This window comes from Actinia tenebrosa, unplaced genomic scaffold (genome assembly GCF_029948245.1).
Source record: "Actinia tenebrosa isolate PJP-AT-01 unplaced genomic scaffold, QUT_ActTen_1.0 PGA_scaffold1__47_contigs__length_23844297, whole genome shotgun sequence".
In the NCBI taxonomy this organism is placed as follows: Eukaryota; Metazoa; Cnidaria; class Anthozoa; order Actiniaria; family Actiniidae; genus Actinia; species Actinia tenebrosa.
The window spans coordinates 9,000,381-9,013,983 of NW_028292578.1; the positions used below are offsets into that span (position 1 = coordinate 9,000,381).

The 13,603-nt window shown below is 38.2% G+C and overlaps 2 protein-coding genes across 3 annotated transcripts; one reads left to right on the top strand and one right to left on the bottom strand.

The window, feature by feature from the left end:
• Positions 1 to 420: 420 nt before the first annotated feature.
• Positions 421 to 7,145, top strand: LOC116303239 (thioredoxin domain-containing protein 11). Its single transcript, XM_031712739.2, has 14 exons — positions 421 to 661; positions 1,111 to 1,321; positions 1,519 to 1,662; positions 1,938 to 2,021; positions 2,778 to 2,862; positions 3,378 to 3,484; positions 3,591 to 3,659; positions 3,931 to 4,059; positions 4,164 to 5,036; positions 5,171 to 5,225; positions 5,350 to 5,498; positions 5,594 to 5,706; positions 5,835 to 5,915; positions 5,992 to 7,145. Exons 1-14 carry the CDS (start codon positions 549 to 551, stop codon positions 6,929 to 6,931), a joined length of 3,153 nt encoding a protein of 1,050 aa, XP_031568599.2. The 5' UTR covers positions 421 to 548; the 3' UTR covers positions 6,932 to 7,145.
• On the bottom strand, positions 3,422 to 13,003 carry LOC116303242 (uncharacterized). Of its 2 annotated transcripts, none has more exons than XM_031712754.2 (9): positions 12,453 to 13,003; positions 11,159 to 11,496; positions 10,905 to 10,999; positions 10,369 to 10,525; positions 9,594 to 9,657; positions 9,054 to 9,107; positions 8,774 to 8,985; positions 8,436 to 8,607; positions 3,422 to 3,545 (listed from the first exon to the last, which is right to left on the bottom strand). In XM_031712754.2, exons 1-9 carry the CDS (start codon positions 12,682 to 12,684, stop codon positions 3,490 to 3,492), a joined length of 1,380 nt encoding a protein of 459 aa, XP_031568614.1. In that variant the 5' UTR covers positions 12,685 to 13,003; the 3' UTR covers positions 3,422 to 3,489. The 2 variants fall into 2 exon arrangements, with proteins under 2 accessions (XP_031568614.1, XP_088888254.1); XM_089032128.1 differs by lacking the exon at positions 3,422 to 3,545 and adding an exon at positions 7,276 to 8,211 and having other exon boundaries at positions 12,453 to 12,997.
• Positions 13,004 to 13,603: the final 600 nt, after the last annotated feature.

Genomic DNA, 13,603 nt, shown 5'->3' on the forward strand with positions numbered 1-13,603 from the left:
TTTGCTTCTACCCCTCTGTACTACCACTCTATTCACTGTTACGTGCTGATCGAGACAACAGTTGTAACAGGGAAATAGGGCAATACACTGCCGCCAATCAGAGAATATAAAGGTACCAACCAATTTATTTGATTGACAGAAGTGTATTTCCCAATTTCCCTGTCCTGACTGTTTCCTTGATCAGCTGTAGCAATCATAAGAGTGGTCATTCATTATTCTGTAGATATGTTTAAATATAAAAATCTTTAGGTTGTACATTAATTCTATTCGAACAGACCTCTTTACCTTGGGATTGCATTTCATTTCCTAAGGTATCATTCCTTTGTTTAATAGATACAAATAGAAGACATGAATTATGGAAACAACGCAAACAAAGAATCTTATTCTCAAGAGAATGACACGTGTTGTGAAATGGGAAGCCTTACATATTGCTTGCGGTCACCCTGTGTTGTGTTGTCCGTGAGTACTGGTGTCTAGTACGTGGCTGTATTCGAATGGAGTAACAACAGGACAAGAGAAGAGTAAAGAAGACAAGAACAAGTGCATGAATGGGACGTGGATGTCTACACAATGTAGTGAACATCATGACTCGCCATCCATGCCTTTTCCTTTGCCTTGTTTTGGTTTGTTTTGCTGTGGGCTGTGCTTGGATCTCATGCCGGTAAAAAAACATCAACACTTTATCTTATTTAAGCTTAATTTCCGAAATAAGCTATACAATAGTCGTAAATATTTTAGGATCAATTGAGAAGACAACGGTACAATATAAAATACACCATAATATACGTATTTTTTAAATTTTTGCTGTAAAAAAAATTTGTTAAGCTGATAGACTTTATTTTAACAATTTGAAAGTACTGCCCCTCAGTAATTTCTTTATTTCAAGATTCAAGCAAATAATTTAATATTCAAACGATAAAGCAACTTATATATCTTAGTCGATCTGTTTCTCAGTTATTCTCACACTTAGAATCAACGGTTCTTGTTATTTGCTTGTAGTTATGATACGCCCATCTTGCATTACATTAGAATACAACAAAGAGATCTTAATGTCTGCCAGAAGTAAATGATATATCAATGGTTCTTCGTCTGGATATGATTATTTTCTAGGGGAGAAAATGTATCTGCCTTCCCAAAGCACTGGCCACTTTTCAATTCTAAGGCAAAAGTTCATGAAATCACAAATGGATCTCTGGATACATTGTCTAGTTTTCTGGATCAAAGTCCATTGAAGTTTGTCTTATTTTATGCACCATGGTGTGGACAGTCAAGAAGTATTGTGCCACAGTTTGTAAGAGCTGCAAATATTCTGCATCGAGAGGTGAGTATTCATTTATTCATATTAAAGGAACAGTTGGACATTATTACAGGGGAGTGAAGGGTACGTGACAACCACCCCCCGCAATAAAGAAAGAAAGAAAATATAAAAAAGAACAAAGTCCTCATTTATAATTTAGATAAAGTGTGAACATGTTTTATTCTCATGCAGTAATAATTTAATTGCATGATTTGTTCTAGGTGACATTTATTGCCATTAACTGTTGGACAGGATCATGTAAAGAAAAATACATCCTTGATTCATTCCCAAAGATCCTCGCATACCATACTGACTTTGCTGGCGTTCAATACCCTGAAGATTATGACGTCCATTCTTCGTATATGGTAATTAGTTTATGACAGAGTGACAGGGCCCAGTTGTTCAAAGCCCAATAATTATTAATTATTACACTAATTATTAGTGCTAATCCTGGGTTAACTCTTAATAAGACCTATAGAGTTAATCCTGGATTAGCTCTAATCCAGCTTTGAACAACCCGGCCCAGGTTAATAAGTCAATTATTTAAGGAGGAGTTAGAACATTTGGTAGGATTTAAGAAAAGCCTGAAACATGTTTTGATTTAAATCTTACAGAGTTTACAAACATTATATTTATGTAGGTAAGGTTTATTCAGAATGTTGTCAGGCCTTTTTCATACATCACAAGAGAGACAGACCTACAAGAAATGAAAAACAAAAACCAGGTACGATGCATTGGACACTTGAATTATGTCTTTAGTAACTATTACCACTACTAGAATCTCATTGGTACACTTTCTTTTGTTCAGTTAATTAGCACCAATTGTCTTACTATTCTCATGAGGAAATACAAATTTGAATAAGAAAGAAAATTTGCAAAGCATTTTGGTAGTCGTAGACAAATGAAGCCTTCATGCAAACAGCCTATTGAATGCAGTTACATTTAACATTACTTATTTGACCATCACAGCCTCGGAAATCTGGCTTTTTGGCTTCTGTCAATCAAAAAATTACAAGCTCAGATTGTTTGAAATTTGATTGATGAAAGCCAAGGGCTGCATAATCATGGCATAGAATTATTCTCCCCGACTTATTTCTGTTATACAATGTGCGTTATACATGTATAATAGAATAACTGTTATGAATGTCGCGTTCTGATTGGTTTGGAGCGGGTGCTTTATGAGAGCACATTGCACGTGCACGCACTTTCCATTGCGTCATTCCTATCTATTATTGTAATTTGTATTTCATAAAAGAAATAGAAAACTTGCTTGCTGTGCTGTGTACAGTCATAAAGCACTTGGGGATTGGCAGAACACTCGAGAAGTGTCCAGAAGCACTCCGCTACACGTCGTGCTTCTCCTAACGCTTCTCTCGTGTTCTGCCAACCCCCATGTGCTTTATAACAGCAAACAGCACGCGCGCGCGTTTTCTATTTCTTCATGATCGTTTGTTGACTCAATGATCTCTCTCCATATTAGGAAGTGGTCTTGAGTTACCATGACAACCTTGAAAGCAAAGAGTATCTATGTTTCTTTGGGACAGCATTATCTTTTACTGGACAAGGTATTAATACTACCGTTGATATCAAGGGTGTTTTCAATATATATTGCTTATACTATAGCTTTCCTACCTCCAACTACATGTACTCTCAGTACATAATATAGAGAAGGTCCACAGGCACCCCAGTACATAATGAAGAGAAGGTTCACAGGCACCCCAGTACATAATGGAGAGAAGGTTCACAGGCAACCCCAGAACTGTGTTTATGCCAGCATACATATTATTGCTTACAGCACATGATTCTTTTGCATCATTAAACCCCCTATACCATCAATTACTTCTCCTGAATATAATTTTAATAGACCTCTTTAGCTTGGGCATAATGTTTTCCCATTGATTACTGACCACATTTCTCTTGAGAATATTAAGAATCTTTGTTTGATTGGTATCCATGTTCATGTATGATTCTCAATGCACAACCATTAAATCTAGAGGATGACACAAATGGGTAAATATTTAATCAACACAAATAAAGCCCACAGTATTTTGAACTTAACTTTTACATGTTGTTATTCAAGTTTCCAGACCTTTGTTTGGTTTAATCACTGATGTTAAATTAGCACGAAAAGCAGGGATGACGAGGAATGGAGAGATTTCTTTCTACAGATTGCTTCACCCCACCCTGGTGAGTCAACTGTTACTTTCTTCTTTTTCATCTTCCTTTTTCTTTCCCTCATTCGTTTCTTCTAGTAAATATAAAAATATTTATTTGCTAATTGTTTTTCTTTTAGTTTTACAATCCTACGGTTAACACCACAGTACAAAATATATCAGACTGGATATCAAAGAGCAGGAAAGAGGTAAAGAAAGAAATCATGATAAAAGAAAATAACTTCTGTCATTGATAGAACGAGCCCAATTACAACTCCCTGAGAATCAATTGTGATTGGTGTTTCTATAGCATAAATACAACCTCCAGAATATAATTTAGCTATTTCCAGGCCAAGGAATTGGCCACTGTATTATGTATAATGCATGGAAAGGTTTTGTGTTTGTTGAAGTGAAAAGAAAGAAGCTAGCTTTAATGATAACCCAAAAATTATCCGGGAATGAATATTTGTTGTCTTTCAGTTGATTGTAGAGCTTGTTCCCAGACCTACCAACAGACATGCACTAGAATACCAGCTTAATGACAAACCAGCTGTCATACTCTTCTTGCCCCTCAGAACACAAGCAATATCATCCCCTCTCCTAGCACTGGTAAGTATACTATCTATACTTTACTGTGACGTCACTATTGCAAGGGCTCTAGGTGGATCGCTGAACTTTAATTCTTGTCCCAGTTAATTTTTCTTTCTTTCTAGTTCACACAAGTGGCCACACATTATCACAACTGCTCGTGTGTAAATAAGACAACATCAGAAGCACACAGCATTGAGACCCAGCCGACAGAGGAAGAGGAGCTCCCCTTTACCCCAGTTAATCTTAATGACATCCGCCCGTCACGTACCCTAACGGAACAAGATCATTTCCTATGTGGTTCACTAGTTTTGAAGGATAAAACATACAACAGAAAAAACGTCTGTGATATTTGCTGTAATAAAGGACCTCATTGTCACCATGGGAACGCGTTTGACGTCATACTTAATCGATTACGTAGAAATGGTTTAAGTATGACTGCATCTTGTAGTAGTATACAGACCTTTTATTATCCTGGACTTAAGGCCAGTATCTGTTGTGGACGAGCCTCACAAAGTGCAACAGACCATAGGATGGCAGAACTAAGAAAAATGTTTCCTTTTACAGATGATCCAATGATACAACAAAGTATTGATAATCTGTTTGATAGTTTGTATTATAAACTCTTGAAGGCTATTGAACCTTTGCAAAAAGGACATGTTGATAATGAAAGTGTATATTCTGGGCTACAGGCAACCCATGGTGGTCTGCCTGGTCAATCTAGTGTCACGCCACCACCAGCAGCAGTAAGCACTGGAAGTGTTCAAACTGTCCAAAGAAATACCACAGCAAGAAATCAAACAATCGGGTCACGTGATGGATGCAACAGGACTGGGCATGTCACAGTCTTTAATGGAGCTAGTTGTCATAGCAACCGATCTGTCAATTTCTTCTATATGGATACTGGAAGGTTCTGGAGTGTTGTGCAACGGCTTGGTGTGAAAGGGAGTCTCGATGTCCTTAAAAATAAACTGGCTTTGGCAATTGTGGATGTGAAGGTGAGGTTGGATACGTTGTACTCCTTAGTGGAAGTGGGATGGGAAACTCGCTACTAATAACGACTTTAGCATGTCTTGCAACAAGCTGTGACTTTATTTATTCATTAGACATTTTTCTCATTTTTGTTTTCAAGAATGAAGTTCACCACGTACTGAACGAAGAGCTTCCTATCAATAACAACACAATAGGTTAGTCTATCTATCCGTGTTGTTACCAACTTTTTTATACCTGTTTCCTTATTCAATGCATTGGACTCTTGTATTGTGTCTTTGTTAACACTTTATTGTGTCTTTATTATTGTTCTACTTACAGTTGAGTTTGTGATGCACTTCATGAACACCAGGCTAAAGCAAGCACTGCGGTCAGCGGACAAACCAAGTAACGCATGCCCTGAACCACACGCATGCGTATTAGAAGTGACTTCAGCTACTTTGGACGATAATGTAATGGACGATGAAAAGGTACCGAATCAATGCTTTCTTTTTCTTTTTCTTCTTACGGCTTTTATAAGAATACTAGAAATAACTGCATCTTGCGTCTTTTTTTTTTTTACCAGGATGTTTTACTGATGTACTACGCCTCATGGTGCGGCTTCTGCATTAATCTCGCCCCAGTCCTCTTGACCGTAGCACGATTTTTTAAGAATAATAAACACGTGACCATAGCAAGGTAAGTTTGGTTAAACGCACTGATTTGGTTCAGTATTTTCAGACTGTGCAAATTGTTCAGCTCCGCCATCTTGCTTCCCATAATTCCATGCGGAACAAGTTCGTTACTGATTCATTCTTTGTTATTAGAATCGATGGTGATCAAAATGACTTACCATGGCAACACACGGTGGCTGCTTATCCCACCATTATCTTGTTTCCTGCCAAAAGGTAAACGCACATGAATGTGAAGTTTATTTCATTGGTTAGAACCACGAATTTTTTATTCCTTTTTTTTATTTTTCAGGAAAGATTTTTCGGTTCGGCTTCCTGAAGAATCCGAACGCACGGCGGAAGCATTGATCCAGTTTATTCTAAAGCATGGAACCGAGGCTGCATTGTTTGAAACAACGAGTGGGCGTTGTGATTCTGACGTCATCAAGACAAGATTAGACCACCTAGAGTCCAGTCTCCTTCGAGTGGAACGCGAAAAACAGTTGCTGGAGACCAGGATTGAAGGAATTGCAATGGAGAAATCTTTATTGGGACATAAGAATTTAAAATTACTCAAAGGAATTAAAGTAGCGCAGGAGGCTGCGAAGAGAGAACGAGATTCGCGTATTTCGATGCAAAGTATGTACGAACTGGCCGAAGAAAGTCGCAGTCAGTTGAATGAAAAATATCTGTCTTTGCTGCTCAAAAGTGCAAAGCTGGAACTAGAAGTTACAGACTTGAAGGGAGAACGTCATGTACTCGAGAAAAATGCACAGAAAAATATGGAACAAATACAGCGATTGGTTCTGGAGAAGAAAGAACTGGAGGATATGAATGGATCGGTAGTTAAAAAACTGGAAAAAGCTGAAGAAACAGCAAAGTATTTACGAAACCGCGATAGAGTATTAGCTCGTAAAGTTAGACTTTTACAAAGACTTTTTAAGGACCTTTATTGGAAACACAGACAGAATTCAAATAAGAATGCTAAAACTAGACAATTATCATATGAACTCAAAGAAGAGAAACGTTCGCTGAGTGAGTTGCTTGTAAATTTGGAACAGACAGTTGCAGATTTGAAAGCAGCGTTATCGGCTGCCGAAGTGAAGCTTGAAGAAGAGAAAAGAAAACGAACCTCGGTGATGAAACAGAACAACGAAGCGAACCAACAGCTGAAGGAGATGAAGATGAACTACGAGAAATTAACTGTGATATTGAGTCAAATTAATATTCCAAAGGACCAGCAGGTCAGCTAGTGTGTGTGTGATTACAATGATCATAAAGAAGATCGCAAAGGATCATGTATGTATCACATGTTATGCGCAAAGGATCATGGATGTATCACATGTTATGCGCAAAGGATCATGGATGTGTCACATGTTATGCGTAAAGGATAATGGATGTATCACCTGATATGCGCAAAGAATCATAGATGTATCACGTGCGTGAAGGATCAAGGATATATCACATGTACAGGGTCAAAGTGTCATGTTGTGCACAAAGGCTCAAATTGTTGTGACAAAGGATGATGGATTTATTTTATGAGTGTAAAGGAGATTCAGGACATGTCGTGTGCGTAAAGGATTATGGCGGTAATCACTTATTACGTATCCAAAAATACTTTTATTTTCTTAAAAGGCGCGATAACATGGAGCAATTTTCTCTGCAACTTGTCTGGCAACGGATTTGAAAAAAAAATGTTGCGAGACAAATTGCGGCAGTTGTTTGCGTCTCTGTTGCACTGTGAAAATACTCATGCAACTTATGTCGCAACGTTTTAAGACAAGTTGCAGAGACAATTACTCCGTGTAATCGCACCTTAAAGGACACTACAAATTGTTTTACTACTAGACAGTTGACTGATACTAACATGAACTATTACACTTACGAATCCTCGATAAGTAATAATACTAAATAAAATATTAATAAAATTAGAATTTTATAGTTTTCAAAATAATCATTGGTGGTTATTTTGTAGATGTCTTTTTGAAAGACATCCAGATCATCTTGTACAGCGGCATTCCTGGAAGGCGCATAGGTCATCTTGTACAGCGGCATTATTGGAAGGCGCACTGGTCATCTTGTACAGCGGCATTCTTGGAAGGCGCACAGGTCATCTTGTACAGCGGCATTCTTGGAAGGCGCACTGGTCATATTGTACAGCGGCATTCTTGGAAGGCGCATTGGTCATCTTGTACAGCGGCATTCTTGGAAGGCGCATTGGTCATATTGTACAGCGGCATTCTTGGAAGGCGCATTGGTCATCTTGTACAGCGGCATTCTTGGAAGGCGCATTGGTCATATTGTACAGCGGCATTCTTGGAAGGCGCATTGGTCATCTTGTACAGCGGTTTTAAGGGGAGTTTTAATCAAGATTTGTTTGTTTTGGTCGAATAAGATTCTGCCATTTTTTCTCGGTATTTCTGGAAGATTGCGCGCATTTCTTCTACCATTTCGTTTTCCAGTTCTTTGTATTCAATCACTTCGCTGTCCTTGATATCTTCCATGGCCATTCCATCTTCAAGGTCGTAGGTATCTGTTATAAAAATATCCAGCCACAATATATGCAAAATATGACGTAAACAGTGTGTAGACGCGCGATTTTGCTGGTGCGCTATCAGTGGAAAAAACCCGGAAACATTCACGACGTTTCGTTCTAATCAACAATCACAGCGCGACAAGTTCAAAACCATCTAATCTCCTCACGGTTCTACACGAAAGCTAAAAGGGATTGACATGAAGTATTTGTTTGTAACTTACGCTTTTTTTGCAAACATCTGCTGGGCTTGAAGTAAGCAAACTCGGCCACCAAACCAATGAGGAAGATAACGATAACCAGGGTGACACAAGAATACAGCGACGGATAGAATAAATCACCCGTGGGATCGAAAATGCTCTGAGAGTTGCGTATGGCCACTTTATTATTCTCTATCTGTCAATCAAATAGTCACGTGCTCAGTTAAATTTATTGGCCGATCTATGTAAGTATGGTATATATCCTGTTGCATCTTGGCATAAACCCAATTTATTATGGTATATATCTTGTGTATATCCATCTTTAGATACAGCTTAAAATATAATAATGCATCATGAGATACCTTGAGTGTCCTGTGTAGCTCGTTTTTAATGTAGTTGTAAACTATAAATCGATCTTGATGCAGTAGTTTACGGAAGCACTTGTCTATCGCCGTATGGTTCACCACAACACCGTACTGCATTTTGTTTTGGGTTATTACTTGATCGACCTTAAAAATGTTTTGAGGAAAGAGTTCTTCATAGAAGTTTATGAAGTACTTGTCCAAAAAGGCGCCTGGAAACAACAAATAGATACATTAATACCATAAATATATCATCTATACTTTTCTGGATTATTCTTACCACTTATCTGTTTATCGTCCAAAGCAGTTCTTATCTCCTCAATACTCGAATAAACTGTACACGTAAAGAGAGAAAAAGGTAAATTATCTAGAACCAACGACGGTGTTTACTTTATTCCCTCTCTTCATCAAAGCTAACCTTAATCCCGAGGACGTTTAGCTTTGAAGTCCGCGCACTAACCAACCAAGCTACGCCTGCTCCACTGGGGGGGGGGATCTAATTAGTTCATAAGGGATTCCTGTGGATTTGGCGGGAAAATGGTAAATTGTCGCCCGTCCCCTATAATCGAGACCTCGCTAAGCCCCTGGCTGTTCCTAAAGTAATGTACGCTGTCTTTCAACCCCCATTCCTAGTATTTTTTTTCGTCTACCGTATTTCCTCTAATGAGCCTGTCTTCTAATAAGCACCCACTCCAAAAGCACTGAAAAAGAATAAGCCCCCAGTGGATCGACTTAACAGGAAAAAACTGTACCTGTAGCTTTCAATGTTTTTGTTTATAAACGTAGTTTTGAAGGAAACAAGATAAATTGTCATTTTTACCTGTGATATCAGCCTGTTGTTGCATTGCCATAGACAGTTCGATAGATCGTTGTAGAACACCAATCTATAATCAGTCATGAGTGGTTGTTAGGGAAGATACGCTTTGTATTGGGAAGAAGGCTGGAGCTCTAGAGGGGAGGGTTTTTAGTAAAAAGTTTTGTGGGGAGTCAAACCTAGTTCCTTGTTGACTAAACAAGGAGGTGATGAATTTCGTACCGAGTGGAAGAAAAATTTACTGAGAATCTCTCAGCCCCAATCAAAAAAGTACCATTCCTTAGATGACCTAGACATTTTTAATGATATGCTAATATATTCAGTACTATATGGGTGTTGAGTGTAAACGTGTGGATGAGTTGTGTAGTCTTCAGAAAGACTGTTGGTGATAGTTTTGGATGTTGTAGTCATAAGAGTGTGTCACGATAATGTACTGTTTACTATAACGATCACACTAGACTACCATGCACCATTCAAATCCCTTTCCTGTTGTGCTGTTTGGAATTGGAAAGGATATTTCATTTCATCACCCGTCTTTTAATTATAAGTTCCATTGACGTCACTTATTTGATGGTCGTGCGGTCATGCGTAATTAATGTTCAACTAGTCGACCTGCACAGGCCTTTTCGGAGTTCGATGAACATGATGCATTGTGGTATAGCTTGGGGACAAACACCAATATATATTGGATGATGAATATGTTTGTACCCAAGATAGACCACAATGCACCATGTTCGCAATCTGGGAAAGGGACTTAGGGAGGAGAGTTTCGATGTTGTACCTTGGAACCAGTGACACTCCTCTTGGTATCTAAGCTGATAGTGGTGAGCGAGGTTGTGAGTGTTGCAGTAAAGATTGATACAATACATATACCAAGGAGAATCCACATGACGGCAAACACACGACCCAAGAAGGAACGCGGTGCCCGATCACCGTACCTTTGAAACAACAAGTGAATAAGAAGAAAACTTTAACGCTGTACTTGTGACATTTCGGACGTTAGGGAAACAATACTCGAATGAAATGGACGGTTTGTAATAAAAATATGATGTAGCATTGATTTATTTAGCGCACTTTTTATAAGCATGTATATACTCAAAGGCGCTTAAGATCATGGTTAATGAGAGTATAGACACTGAGGGTGGTCACTGCCAGGGTTTTTTTACGTCCTCAATGATTCTTTTACATCCTAGTATTGGTTAGTAATGATGAAGTGTGGAGGGTAGTCATTTTAAGTGTTAACGTTTGTAGATTTAATTATAAGGCAGTGATCATGACAGGGATAAAAAGGTAGAAAGAAACCGTTGATGGTCTTACCCAACTGTTGTCATGGAGACGAATGCCCACCAGAATCCTTCCCATGCTCCTCCGATGAAAGTGCGTGGAAACTCCTCGGGATTGGCTCTAATCTCCTGGAGGCGCAAAACATAGTATATAATAACATTAGAGAAAACCCGAAAAGGAGGGGGGAAGGAGTAACGTGATAAATAATCTATCGGGGATAACCGTGCACCCCTGGGGGTGGGGTAACACGGGAATAACATTATCTGCTTATTATACCAGTTACATACCGCCAACCATAGAACGATACCAGCCAAGATAGACAACAACAATGTAAGTATAAGAACAGGCCATGCTTCAAATACAGACATCAATAGTTTCTTAGGAAAACTTTCTCGCTTGTCTTTGAGTACCACGAATGAAATACTCGAAGGAGGAATTAAACCAATCATGTTAGCAGGATTTTCCAGAGGATCCTGGGAATCCACGATGACCGGGTAGACAATATGTGCGTTGGATACTTCGAAGAGGAGCCTGCTGGGGTTACTGATGGGTTCGTAATGATGTAAGTGCCAGCAAGAAGGGGTGTGGTTACCACAACATTTACTTAACATCAGGTCAAGCACTTCTAAATCACGTGACAAACATATATATCAAGTTAATACTACATCTAGATCGTCACTAGTTTTTATATTCTATTTTATTTAACTCAGTGAAAAGATTGCTGACTACCTCGTGTTGCAAAGGATTGTGGGGGTTTGTGACCGTATCCGCCCAAATTCAATCCAATGCACTACGAAATTTGTTACCAGTCTTCGTCTCAGCCTTGAAAAGCCAAATAATTAATAATAATCATAATTAATAGACAAGGTTTCATAACGATAGAGCTACAAGCCTTTCTTGTTAAAGAAAACTATAACGAAAACCCTGGAAGATTTATCCAAGATGGCGTATATGACGTCACGTACGTAAATGAAGCTTGTCCTATTTTCTACAGCTACAAAGTTCTCAGTCAAAGAACTCGTTGATTTACTGTAGAATAACAGCAACTGAAAGATCGTGTTTTGGTGGACGGCCAGTCGACAGGTTCATTTATTTTTTATTTTCGCGGGAACACTTTTTGATTGACGTCCACCAAAGTACTTGGGTTTTACGTGGGTTTCAAAAACTTCTTACGAGAAGGTTCTATAAAACACAATGCTACTGCTATAAACTATCTTTTGTGTGTTGCGTTCTACGGGGTAACGAAGACCAGATTTGCCTGACCCTACCGCCATGTAAACAGGGCCTAAGTACTGCTCATTTATCGAGATGTCTATTCAAGTTTTATAGTTGAATATTATTATATGTATTATATGTAATCTGCATTGAAGTCACTAATAAACAAATAAATATTATTCGACTAATAACATCAATAATGCACTTGGTTATAATAACACTGTTTGCTTGTAACTATTAAGCCTGTGTCTTATAAGATTATGTCCCATTCGGCCTGTGTAGACACATACATACAAGCAGTATGATAACTGTCAGATGACTGTCAGATACAATAGGCTAGGCACTGTAGTTTTCTCACGTACGTACCTGGTAAAATGCCTATGGTTTTGTTTTTCTGGCGATAGACGTAGGGTTTTCTTTCAAACCAGGATATCTTTACACAGGCTGGACATTGTACCTGTCCTTGACAACTTGAATCAGAGATATTGACTTCCAAATCATGACAAATTGAAGCATTCGTGAGTCCAAGAGAACAGAACTTCACAGTCATTAAGCTCAACAACACTGTGGCCAGAAATGGACTTCTACGAGCTTTCATGACTTGGCTCTGAACGTTTTCTCGTTTAAAAATGTCGGGTTTTTAAAGATAAGATAAGCTGCTCTTTCATACACTCGGTGTGTGGAGGGCGGAAGAGGAAAGAGAAAGTCAGAAGTAGAGACTGTGACTATAAACTGAAGCACGTTGGATTATTCTAGCTTACTGGGTCAACTGAGGTCATTCTGTTTTTATGCAAATGATGAATGATTTACACGCCATTACGCACGGTGTAACATCAGTTTACATAACATATGTCATGCATCACAGTAAATAGATAGTCATGAAAATTGTGTTTGTATTCACCATCTTCCATACATCGGTTCACTGGTCAAATACAAAGCATTTAGTCGAGGATGCAAGGTTCAAATTTGAATAATCCTTTGAAAGTACCTTGGCGGCTCGCTTGAGCGCTTTGTGTTTGACCAGTGAACCAATGTATGGAAAATAGTGAATCGAGGATACATGCTTATCGAAATAAAACTTGACAAGATTTGAAGAATTAAAAAGAACGAACAACTATTTAATATCTTTTATAAATTATCTTTGTTATCATTACGAATTCTTTGAGTTTTTTTGTTTTGTTTTGTTTGTTTTGTTTTTTGTTTGTTTGTTTTTTTGTTTTTGTTTTTTGTTTTGTTTTGTTTTGTTAATTAACAATAAGTAAATAAAAATAAAAATCTTATTTTATTCCAATTAAATTGCTTCCAAGCCATGATCCATCTCTAAGGACACAGGTAGCCCAGCATTTTACCAGCCACTTCATCAAACAGGTAGATTTTCCTATCAACATCACTATTTACTACCACAGGCATACCACTTCCCTAGAGACGAAGTAAATTATTTTGTATCAATGATTGTAACCAGATATAACAATACCCTTTTCTTACTCGTTATCAAAGTGTTCTTAAAGGTTGCTATA

What these genes read in the sequence shown, in the direction of transcription:
- LOC116303242 (XM_089032128.1), bottom strand. Translation starts at nt 12,684, where the DNA reads ATGAAAGCTCGTAGAAGTCCATTTCTGGCCACAGTGTTGTTGAGCTTA. An exon ending in GTATCGTTCTATGGTTGGCG is followed by an intron (nt 11,000 to 11,158) that starts GTATGTAACTGG and finishes TTGCGCCTCCAG; the next exon opens with GAGATTAGAGCCAATCCCGA. An exon ending in CAGATGTTTGCAAAAAAAGC is followed by an intron (nt 8,212 to 8,435) that starts GTAAGTTACAAA and finishes TTTTTATAACAG; the next exon opens with ATACCTACGACCTTGAAGAT.
- LOC116303239 (XM_031712739.2), top strand. Translation starts at nt 549, where the DNA reads ATGGGACGTGGATGTCTACACAATGTAGTGAACATCATGACTCGCCAT. An exon ending in CAAATATTCTGCATCGAGAG is followed by an intron (nt 1,322 to 1,518) that starts GTGAGTATTCAT and finishes GATTTGTTCTAG; the next exon opens with GTGACATTTATTGCCATTAA. An exon ending in ACGTCCATTCTTCGTATATG is followed by an intron (nt 1,663 to 1,937) that starts GTAATTAGTTTA and finishes ATATTTATGTAG; the next exon opens with GTAAGGTTTATTCAGAATGT.